Raw genomic sequence first — 12,098 nt, forward strand, 5'->3', positions numbered from 1 at the left:
AGACTCTCCCCTTTACAGGTGGTTCTCATGTGTTGGGAAAATGGTCTGTATGATGCCATGGTCTATGTCTACAACAGAGGCATGAATGAGTTTATTAGCCCAATGGAGGTAAGACACTTTCTAACCCGATATTCTAATGTCCCGCTACTCTCGTGTTGTATGCTTGGAATAGATTGTTTTCATCTGATCATTTTAAAATTTTATGTCTGTTTATTAGAACTGAATTCATTCTTTTAAAACATTAATTTTTTTGTTTTGTTTTTCAAGACAAGAATTCTCTGTGTAACCACCCTAGCTGTTCTGGAACTTGCTTTGTAGAACAGGCTGGCCTCGAACTCACAGAGATCCTCCTGTCTCTGCCTCCCGAGTGCTGGGATTAAAGGCATGTGCCACCATGCCCATCTCTAAAAAATTAATTTTTTTATTATGTTTATTTATTTTGTGTGTGTACATGTTAGTGTGTTTATGTGTGGATAGGCATGTGAGTGCATGTTGAGGATGTATGTGTGTGTGTGTTTGTGTGTGTGTGTGTGTGTATTCTCTTTCTTCTGCCACATGTGTCCTAGGGATTAAACTCAGGCTGCCAGTGCGCCTTCAGCACTGAGCCATCCACTCACTGGCCTTACCTCGGGACTGTATCAGGGAACAGTCGACAGAAGTAATGCCTACTGTTAACTTTAAGTTCTGTTGTATTTTATGTAACTTTTCCAGAAGATCTAAGAAATTTTTATGATTATGATAGCAAATGAAGTGCTGCTGGGCAATGCTGTTTTGTGAGTGTGTTCTGTGGGTAGGTCCTGAAAGGAGTCAGGAGTCCCTGGGAATCTCCTGTGCTGCTTTGCTGAGTACCAGTGTTAAGGCATTCATGATGATGCTGTCTCCCAGGAGACCTCATGGGAAGATGTAGAAGCAGAGGCTTTGAGTGCAGCCATCTTGTCACTGTGGATGATGCGGCTACAGACAGGTGTGGCTTTCTCAGTCCCTGCTTGTTGCAGTCATGACAAAGTTACCCTGAGGAGCTAGACACTCACTTTAGTATTGTTTGATCAGAAGTTGCTTGTTCGATTGCCATTTGTTGGAGCACACCACCTTCAATTTTGGTCACACTCTTTTCTCTTGGTCAGTTTCTAACCCAGACTGGATGATACTGAGAACCTGTTCTTTGCTTTAACTGTATTAACTGGCCCCTCAGCAAGGCTCCATCCTTCCTCACATGCGGAGCGTTCTCATGTCACTTCTAGACCACCAGTAGGAAGAATTAATGTAGTTTCCAGTTTTTCTCAAAACAATTCCTTTAAAACCAGTTCTAATTTGAGGCATTTATTCCACATTGATAAAAATGGTTGTCGAGGGAGGGTTGGTAAGATGGCTCAGTGAGTAAAGGCTCTTGACAGCCTGACCTTGATCCCTGGAACCTACATGCTGGAAGCAGAGAACCAGTTCTTATAAGTTGTCTTATGCTTTTGTTCATTTATGAGAGGCCAGGCAAATATTATGACAGCCATCCTAATAACTCAGTTAAGAACTAGGCCTCTGTCCCTGCTTCTTGGAAATGAGCAGGCAATTTCTGAGAAAGCCATGAACAAAGGACAATCAGTCTTCAGTGCCTCTGACAGCAGAGACAAGTGAGATAGCATGTACCAAGCCTGGGCCACTGAGCCAGCCCCCACAGTCAGCACATACTAGGCCAGCCAGCCTCCACAGCAGCTCAAGGTAGGAACCAAATAAATACAAAGCCCGGGACTTATCCAGGCCAGCCCAGAAAGGGAAAAGCTATAGCCTTAACCAGCCCTAGCCAATTAGAATGTACTAATATGATTGCCACTTGCTTAAGCCAATCATATCTGAGATGACTTAACTGCCCTAGGAGCTCCCCTTGGCTAATCTTAAAAGGAGCCTGCAAGCTTCTCTTGGGGTTGTCATCATTTTGTCTCAGTGTAGGATGGATGGCCTCAGCATGCTAGAATAATAAACACTCTTGTTATTGCATACATGGATAGTGGTCTTTGTAGGACTTCTGCAGGACACTAACAGTATACAGTCTGGTTTATGTTTCTACCTCTATTTTTCAGGTGGGACATTTGGCTTGAGCTTGCCTCTCTTCAGTGTAGTTTCCAACTTGAATGGGTTTTGGTAGGGGCAACCTGGAATTTGTTATTAAGCAGTTTGGAGATGTGAACAGTAGGCATTAGGTTCATCCAGTGGTTCCTTTTTTTCAGTATGTAGGGCTTAGCTGTTTTAGTACCGAAGAGGTCTACAAAAAGTTTGCATCTTGAAAATGTCTGGGTTTTCCTGCCCCAGCCAGCAGGGTCTTCAACGGGGACCTAAAGGGAGGGCCGGCGAATGAGAGGGACAAGAGACACAAAGAATGAGAGCAAGACAGGACGTCTGATCAAGCTCCAAGATTTTATTTTCCTCTCAAGGCAAAGGGGATGCAAGCAGGGAGGGACTTTAATCATGGGTTGTTCAGCCAACAGGGAATGTTGCTCTGGGGGTATCTATCTATCCTTGCCTAACTGCCTAACTGCAGCATAGTCACCTGATTTCTGAGAAGAGGTTCTGGTGCTATGGAGACTTAAGCAAGGCCTAGATCTAGAAAAAGAGGAGAGAGGCCCAGATATGGCGGCATGTGTGTCAAGGGTCACTTAGGCTTACGGCTCTGTCATTTTCCAGGATGAAAGACTGAAATCCCCTTAGTGCCTTGTATTGGGAGAAAAGTCCTCTACAAATTTAGGTCTGAGTGGTGGTAGGGAATAAGGGGCAATGGAGAAGGGACTGCAGAGAGAAGGAGAAAGGATAATTCTCCAGTGTGTGTAGACACTCACTAATGGGTAGTTCTAAGAACAGACAGAAGTAAAGGTTGACACACCCAAGGCCTTAAAGGGAAGGGGCGGAGCTAGGGCTTCCAGAGGAGAGCTTTCTGCTTTCTTGTGTTCCTTTAAATAATGTGAGCATCTCTCCACATTGGCTAGCCTCTAATCCTGGGGTTCTCCTGGCTCTACCACTGGAGTAGCGGGGATGAGCTGAGACTACAGGTGTCTGTTCCTTTTTTTTTTTTTTTTTTTTGGTGCTTCTTGATGCTAATGGACAGATGAGTTTGCACTTCTTGGTGCCAACTGTCTGTCCATTGGTGTCTCACTGGGTACACAAACCACACACGTAAGGGTAGGCCCCATGCCCGGCAATGGATAGGTTTTTGAGATTTATTGTCTCATATTGCTTTGTTTGGGCATTTTAACAATCTTCCTGGCTCTTTGCTTGTATATTGTGGTTTCTGATTTTGTGTGTGTCTCATGTTTTTTCTTTTTTCCTATTTAAAAAAAAATCAGTTTTTTTTTTTTTCTTGTTTGTTTCTAAAGAGAGAGAAAGAAGGTGGGGAGGAGGAGAGACTCTCGGAGGAGTTTGGGGAAGGGAAACTGTGACTAGAAGATATGTGTGTGTTATATGTGTGCATGTATGAGTACATAGTTTTATTGTATATATTGTATTAAATTGTATTGTCTATATTTTATTAAAATTTATTTTCAGTTAAAAGACAAAGTAAGGTGGGTTAAAATACATTGTAAACACAGCTTGTGGAACTGCCTTAATCACGGTAAGTAGTCTTGGTTTGGTTACAGTATGAGGGCAGCAGGGCATGGAGCAGGGAGCTGTTAGGCAGTTGAGTGTCCAGAGCTATCAGGGCGGCTCTGTAAGGGCTTTAGTCATAATCCCGGGGGTGAGGGAGTAATATAAATAACTTTATATACACCTACTCTGTGTATCTCAAATAATAAATAGTCATAAAAGCCTTTTTTAAGAAGTTAGTTTCTTTCCAGTCAGGAATGTTGGGCATGGTGACCCATACCTAGAATCCCTGTACTTAAGGCTGAGACAGGAGGATTGCTATGAGTTATAGGCCATCCTAAGCTACAGAGTAAGACCTTATCTCCAAAACCAGACAAGAATTCCTCTGGAAGGCCCTGGCAATGCTCTCTTTTAGTCTGTACGTTTGAGGTGATGTAGGTATGTGCGTTTCCCTGGGGTCTGTACGTTTGAGGTGACATAGGTATGAGCGTTTCCCTGGGTTTGGTGCATTTGAGGTGATGCAGGTATGAGCGTTTCCCTGGGTTTGGTGCATTTGAGGTGATGCAGGTATGAGCGTTGCCCTGGGGTTGGTGCATTTGAGGTGATGCAGGTATGAGCGTTTCCCTGGCTTGGTGCATTTGAGGTGATGCAGGTATGAGCGTTGCCCTGGGTTTGGTGCATTTGAGGTGATGCAGGTATGAGCGTTTCCCTGGGGTTGGTGTATTGTATTTGAGGTGATGCAGGTATGAGCGTTTCCCTGGGTTGGTGCATTTGAGGTGATGCAGGCATGTGCTTTCTCCTGGGGCTGCAGCTGTTGAGATGTTTCCAGTGTAAAGTCGTCTCTATCACTTTGGTGTGATGCTGTTCCTTCATTTAATGACTCATCTTTGAATAATAAAGCCTTTTCAGAGCCTAAGATGCTTTTTATATCAGAAATCACAACCTGGACCAAGACCTCCCTGTAGCTTGCACTTACTAAATGAGGGTGTGGCTTCAGCATTCCCTGGCTGGTTCTTCCGCATAGCTCTGTTCGTAGCAAGTTTTGTATTTAAGCTCAACAGCAAGTAACTAACTCCATCAAAGAAAGGATTAATAACTTCAATGTTCTTGATTATCTTTAAAAATGTTATCTTTGGAACAATGATACTTTTTCTGTTTGAATTTAGAAACTTTTCAAAGTCATTGCCCCTCCTCTGAATGCAGGAAAAACTCTTACAGGTATGACTTTTTGCTCTTTCGGAAAGATTTCTGTTGCATTGTGATTGATGTGTTTGATGGGGGCATACATGCTCTACAGTGCACATGTGGAGGCCAGAGGCCGGCTCTTAGAGTCCTCTGGTTCTCTCCTCCTCCCCTGGGTCTCAGGGTCACATTCAGGCCACCAGGCCACACAGAATGCCTACCTTTTTCACCCCTGGCTGTTGTGCTGGCCCTCCCCCACCTTGTTTCTGGAGACAGGCTTTCTCCCTGAACCTGGATTTGTTGGATGTGGCGAGCCAGTTCTGGGGGCTTTCCTGGCAGTGCTGAGGTTGCAGTGTGCATGGCCATACTCAGCTTCTCTGTGGTGCTGGGGATCCAGGCTCAGGCTCACATGCTTGCACGGCGGGCGCGCGCTTCTCCCACTGAACCATGTGGTTAGTCCCTCCCACATTTTCCTCTGATATGGATTTCTTATTTCACTAGAAAATGCATGTTATTCTATATATGCCTTTTAAACTGTAGTGAGATTTATTTTATGGCTTAGTATCGGGTCTGTTGTAGAGAGTGTTTCAAATACACTGGAGAACATATTGAAAGTACTCTGTTTAGTGGAATGTTCTGGTATTATTGGCTTATGGTTTTGTTCAAGTCTCCCCTGTCTTCTGTCACTGTTTTATTGAAAGCTGGTATGGAGATCCTTACTGCTGTTTCTCTGCTCTGTCTCATGCCTCAGTTTTCCAGTTTTTACAGCTAATGTTCAGAAAATGTTTATCATTTGATGGGACCTCCTCAAATTGCTTATGATAACTATGATGATATTTAACTTTTCAAATTTAATATAACCTAGCTCCTTTTGTGAAGTAGTCCCTAAAGGCTTAATAACTCTTTGTTATCAGAATGTCTTTTGTTCATGGTAAATAAACTGGTGGCATTATATACCAAAATTACTTTAGTTCAAACGGGAAAGTAGATTCCTGCCAGACTCACCTAATTGCCACTTAGCTGAACTGAAGCAACAATATAAATTAATTTTTTTATTGCTTTTCAAAAGTTTGTGAGCTGCATCTTACTACCTTAGAAGGTTTTGACTTCATGTGGAAGTTAATGTTTATGGAAATTGCTAAGTTACACAGTGCAAGCCTTAGAATGCCAAAGCACTTGTACCTGGGAAACGGGAAGACAGACCTAAAAAGGACTTTGCTTACACCTTGCTCCATCAGGGGCACACCGGCTTCTGCTCAGGCCACCCAGAGATAAACTGCGGTGACCAAGCTGTGAACAAAAGCTTCATTTTGTTTGAAATGAAGTTTAAAAACTATGGTCCTTGTTCAGTCCGAGACGGGTGTCAGTCCATCTCCTGCTGGAGCTCCTCTGCCGCTTCTGTGGGTCGTTCCTTTACTTGCCATCAGTAACTGTACAGGATAGCGGCACCTACGAACCTCTCAGCCCTCTCTTGTGGCCGCTTTCATTAAGCCTGTGCAGGACCTACACTCTCTAGCCAGTGGGACAGTTCCAGGGTCATTTGTAAAGTGACAGAGTCAGTGTGGTAGTTTGAAAGAAAATGGCCCCCAAAGGGAATGGCACTGTTAGGAGGTGTGGCTTGTTGGAGTGCCTGTGGCCTTGTTGGAGGAAGGACTTGAGGTCTCATATGCTCAAGCCATGCCCAGTTCCTGTTGCCTGCTCAAGATGTAGGACTCTCAGTTCCTTCTCCAGCACCATGTCTGCCTGTGTGCCACCATGTTCCACCATGATGATAATGGACTGAACCTCTGAACAGTTAGCTGCCACCTCAATGAAATGTTTTCCTTTATAAGAATTGCTGTGATCACGGTGTTTCTTCATAGCAGTAGAAACTCTAACTAAGACAGTCAGGACCTGTTGATTATATCTGGATCCTTTTCCCCCAGCATCTTTGACCAGGAATCTCACATGACATTTGTCTGTTGTAAGTTTTTTCTAGTTAACAAACTGGTAGATAGTTGTAGATGAACAGTCTTATTAAATAAGAAACACAGAGCCAAATGCAGAGTTAAAAGCCCAAGAGGTCAGAGCAATAGCTAAGAGCTAAAAACCCTTTCTTACCCTTGACTGCCACTGCTGTCCTTCCCCTCAGCAAGAGACCTACTTCCCGTGTGTCTGTCTTTTTATTGACTTTCTGTTCTGCCTTCTCATTGGTTGTAAACATGACCTCCTCGTCACTGCTTGTCTATACAGACCTCCAGGTCTCTATGGTTGGTAGTGAGATTAAAGGCATGTGTCTCCATGCTGGCTGTATCCTTGAACACACAGAGATCTGCCTGTCATGTGATCGGGATTAAAGGTGTGCGCCCTACCACGGCCTGGCTTCTGCTATGGCTTGCTATTAGCTCTGACCTCCAGGCAACTATATTTATTAACATACAAATAAAATCACATTTTAGTACAAATGAAATATCACCATAGATAGTGGGCAGCAAGTACAGATAAGGACTTCACACCTCTGAGGAAGCGCTCAGTGTAGCCTAGGCATTGGCACGGTCCTGTGGTGCATGGCCCTCTTCTGGGTTCATCCGAGACAGCCCTGGACTAGGATGACAATTTTCTGGTTGTCCTCTGCAGCACATTCCACTCTCATGATACTATCTGTATCACCTTTCCTTCTGAAAATGCCACCCACAATCCAGGTCACCACTTTCTCCTCAGGGCCACAGCGTCCAGACCGAGTCATGGCAGATGGTGTGTTTTATGGGAGATTGTTTTCTGAATCCCTGTGTTTGTTTCAGTAGTTGTCTTGATTCTTCCCGAGTCCTCAGTTCTGGAAGTCCAGCAGTGTGGTGCTGATTTTGCTGGGACTTGTGAGGACCTCACGGCAGCTGTCCTCAGTGGCAGGTCATGGCCCTAAGATTGATTGCACCCAAAAATATCAAGCCACGCCGCTCCCACTAATAGAGGTCAGGGAGACTGCTTGTTTCCTTTTGTTTAGGATTTTCAGTTCTCTGGCAGGTGAGAGTTTTCCTTTGGTCAGCCTCCAGTGGCGAGTAGGGCTGTCTCTGGTCTCCCTGGATATATGTACAGCTCTCCTGTGTTCAGTGTAGCTGAGATTCCAGGAACATGTGGGACTCTTTAAACCATTGCAGATTCATCCTCTACATTATCCTTTCGAAAAGGCCTTCTTTGTCCTCAGTGACAGCAGTACCTCAGGCAGCTGAGTGTTCAAAGGTAGCAATGATTATTTTCACGAATGCCCTAAGAGCATGCTCTTCTCTCGGAAGGGTGCCGAGTCTGGGTAAGGACAGATATGTGGAAAGTCTGGATTCTGCTATCTTCCACATGGAGTATTCCCTCCTCCATTCTGTCAGCCAGTTTTACTAAGAATGGATCTTAAGTGAGCTGCCAGGTTGGTACTGTGCATGGAACGTAGAGCCTCCTGAAGACCAGGCTGTGCTCTGCCACTAAGCTGCATCCACAGCCCTCATTCTCGGCATCTGTCACTTAGGCCAGAGAAATTCGAAGTCTTTCTGAGTATTGTGTCAGGTGTGCAGGTCACGGTGCACTTACCTCAGGAGAAAAGGACTCTGGGTACCTCAGGTTGTTAGCATCTACTTCCTCTTCAGTAAACCTGCACAGTTACTTTGTGTATTAAGTGCAGGCTTGCAGTGTTCTTTGCTTGTTTACGATGATGGAGGCAGGAGTCATTTTGTTAAGTCTTAATCTGTTATATCTAATTGCAGCCCAAAACCTTGTATTATTGAAATAGGCTTGAAAGTTGGTTTTTACACATGTATCTACCATAAATGAATAGGGAATATAGCACTGAAAAATCTAAATGGACTTGTTGAGTTTTTACACCAGAAACACAGTGGGAAGACGTGAGCGGTAGAGAGCAGATCTCGATTTTGTTTGCAGGCTCTGCACATCCGCCAATCCCCTGCTTGCGTGTCAGACACTGTGCTGGTTGCTTAGAGTACAGATCACAGATTTCCCACTCCAAAGGAGCTCCTGGGAATGGGATGGTGGAGAGGGGCATGCTGATGAGTAAATACAGCTCTCTAGGAATATTCTCCGAGCTAGATATACTCTTGCTGAGATTTCTAACAACTAAAGTATTTACATAACCTGCTGCCAGCAAGATGACTCAGTGAGTAAAGGCTCTTGCTGCCAAGGCTGAATTCAAGCCCCAGACCCACACGGTAGAAGGAGAGAACTAACTCCAACTCCCAAAGTTGTCTTCTAACCTGCCCACATGCACTCATGGATGCATGCACACATGCACTATAAACACTTACCGTCAGTCATAAACCTGAACTTGGTGCACCAGTGAGGTGATTGCTGTCATGTGTCACACTAGTTGAGGTGGATCAAATATCACCTTTAATTAAAGCAAAAGATAGCTATTCATGTAGTTTTGAGACGTTCAGTTCTATTTGTAGGAATATTATAGACTTTCATATTTGTGAAGATTACTGATAAAGGTATTTTCTTGCTTGAATTATCTCTAGGATTCATGTTATAAAACCACAAGTTCCAATTCTTCTCTACCAGCTCCCTACAGTCTTCACGACATACTGTTCCCAATCACTTTCTTCAATTGATGGTGTTCCATCCTTTGCTACCTTTCCCCCTTAGCTAAAAACTCATCCAGTTATCTTTTTGGTCCTCTAAAAGTCTTACCAAATAACGGAGTCTCTTAACATAGTTTAGAACAGGCTATTTAGTCATGGTTTATTACTTTATAAACATTTGGAAACATGGCCTCCTGAGCCCTGGGCGCTGTGGGTGGTTGGTGTTCATGTGACCAATGAGAACACACCATAACTACATCTCAGTAGTAATGGGCCATGATCTACAGTTCACCAGCTTTTCTCCCCCTTCCCTGCTCCCAGGCTATCAATAAGAATTTGTTGGCATCTATTTAGCTCTACATGTGTCTACAAATACAATTTAATGGGAAATTTAACACGTGACAGTAATTTGTCATCTCAATTTTATGTTATTTGGAAATATATTTACCTCATCTTAAAGCCAACTTTGAGAGTTTTTCCCCACATAAATGTTCCAGTGCTGAAAAGATTGGAGAGTGAACTGCCAACTGCTTTTCTTTCTGTTTCAGATGAGCAAGTTGTTATGGGTAACAAGCTCCTGGTGTACATCAGGTGAGAGGTTTCTGGTGTGTCTAACTGTGTCCCCTAACCCCCTGTGTTTGAAGTGGTCACAGTATCCTGTCTGTGTTTTTCATTCTTTCAAAGCTATTTTATATAGAGCATGTTCCATGTCTGGCAATATCCAAAGTCATTTTGTGTTATTCCTGATAGGCCTAGAGGACCAGGCACATAGGCTACGGTGCCCAGGGTAGTCCCCTTAGCAAAGAATTCTCTGTTGCTGGTTGAGAGTATAGTATAGACCTGCTGTATAGTATATTCTCCTTTTACTGTTTTTCTCAGATGCAGACTCTCTCTAAAAGGTGACCATCACAGAGACATTAGTGGCAGAGGCAAAACTGTACTGTTTATGTCTTTACCCATAAAAGAGTGCTTATCCCAGTAGAGTATGAGGCTCATTCCTGGTAGAACTGGCCATGGAGCCGCTTGGCATGGAGGTGGGGAAGTGGCTGATCCCCTCAGAGCATCATTTAGTTCCTGTAGCATTGGAGTAGACGTCGAGACCAATTTCACACTTCTTACCTTGATTCACCAGTAAGAACATAGCAACAGTTACCTAGCACTTTAGCATCATATTTTAAACTCTAGAATATCTGGTACCAAGTTGTTTCTATTATTAAAAATTGATGACGAATTCCTAGAGGTGTAAAGTTTATTCCTACCCCACCCCAAAAGAATTAAGATTCATATTCAGATGTTCATAAATAATTTAGATCATTATTTTTAAAGAAACTCTGATTCAGAGGCAAAGCTACAGGGCAAATTTTTCTCAGATGCAGACTCTCTCTAAAAGGTGACCATCTCTCCAGTGCTCATCACCATGGCTCATTGCCAAGTTTTACCCTCCATCATGAAACCTCTGGTTTAAAGGTCGAGGAGAGTATCAGGCCTCTAACAGGCAAACTATAGCTGAATGGTAACGCCAGGTTCTTTCTGGATGCCAGGTCTGAGGGTTTGATGTAGGTATAGCTGGAAGTTTTCCTGTGTCTTGCCCAGTCCTGCAGTCGGGAAGAATCTCTCCCTCCCGCATCCTGCAGCCGCTTGATCCCAAGTCAACACACAGAGGCTTGTATAAATTATGAATTGAGCCTATGGCTCAAACCTCCTTGAGTGCAGTACAGGAATGGAGGCCTTTGCTCAGGCACAGGATGCAAGGGGCTGCCCCGTCACCCATGTTTTCTGAACTATCATCTTTCACTTTTTTTTTTTTTTAACTAACACTGAAACCATAAAAATGATGTATATTTATGGGCTATAATGTGATATTTAAGTCAAGTGTTAATACACTTCTCTCTGGAAGCTTTCTGGTGAAAATATTCAGAAGTCTTTGTTGAAATGTGAGCCCACCGTCTGAGTCAAGTCAGACCTCCTCCAGCTCTCCCTGGACTGGAGAGTTCAGGGCGGTGCTGGGCCTGGACAGCTCTCAGTTTATGGTGCTTGGCTCCACCTGTCAGGTCCCCTATGCTGTGCTGACTCAAATGAGGTCAAACTTCTCACACTCTTAAAAGGTTATAGCAAGTCAGACCTTGCCGTTGTTCTGGGGACTGATTGGTCCTCAGGGACCAGTGATGAGGACAGCCAGAGATGAAGTTGGCTGTCTGCAGAGCTTCCTCTGGCCTCCCCACCCCATTCTGCTTGTGGTGGCTCTTCCTCTTCCTCTCCTCCTCCCTCCTTCCCCCCTTCCCCCTCCTTCTTCAGTCTCTTTCATTCTCTTAATGATTTAAGGGAAGCCTCTCCTTCCCTTTAAGACTCCATTGTGTTCAGCTCTCCATATTGTATTGTTTCTGTCTAATGTTTTCTTTCCCCCCTGAGGCTCCGTCATGGCCTTGAGGAACTCTAATTACAATAAACCTCCCTCGTGAAGGCAGCTTCTATGTCCGATTCCCTTCTGCACCAATCACTGCAGCCTTCTTACCATCTTTTTTGGTCCTGTCTTCTGGCCTCTGGAGTGTGCACCGCATTGTCCTTGGCAGCGACCTGTTTTTGAACCTGACCTGACAGAGTTGAGTCAGTGTCACTACAGAACTCAGGGTTGAAACATTACTCACATGAAATTATCCCATTTCAAAGCTTCAGATCTCTTCTTGTTTTCTAGCTGTTGCCTGGCAGGTCGTGCCTACCCCCTCGGTGACATCCCTGAAGATCTTGTCCCCTTGGTTAAAAACCAGGTGAGTATTATTTTCACAGCGTTTT

The 12,098-nt window shown here is 44.1% G+C and overlaps 1 protein-coding gene across 1 annotated transcript in view; it reads left to right on the forward strand.

Moving 5' to 3' along the window:
- The window catches only part of Vps8 (VPS8 subunit of CORVET complex), a 203,649-nt gene that overhangs the window by 64,680 nt on the left and 126,871 nt on the right, over positions 1-12,098 (forward strand). Inside the window, exons 22-25 of the mRNA XM_036204062.1 lie at positions 19-108; positions 4,734-4,785; positions 9,857-9,899; positions 12,001-12,073. Of these exons, the coding sequence (XP_036059955.1) occupies positions 19-108; positions 4,734-4,785; positions 9,857-9,899; positions 12,001-12,073 (258 nt within the window). The remainder of the gene's footprint in view (positions 1-18; positions 109-4,733; positions 4,786-9,856; positions 9,900-12,000; positions 12,074-12,098) is intronic.

This window comes from Onychomys torridus, chromosome 12, assembly GCF_903995425.1.
Source record: "Onychomys torridus chromosome 12, mOncTor1.1, whole genome shotgun sequence".
In the NCBI taxonomy this organism is placed as follows: domain Eukaryota; kingdom Metazoa; phylum Chordata; class Mammalia; order Rodentia; family Cricetidae; genus Onychomys; species Onychomys torridus.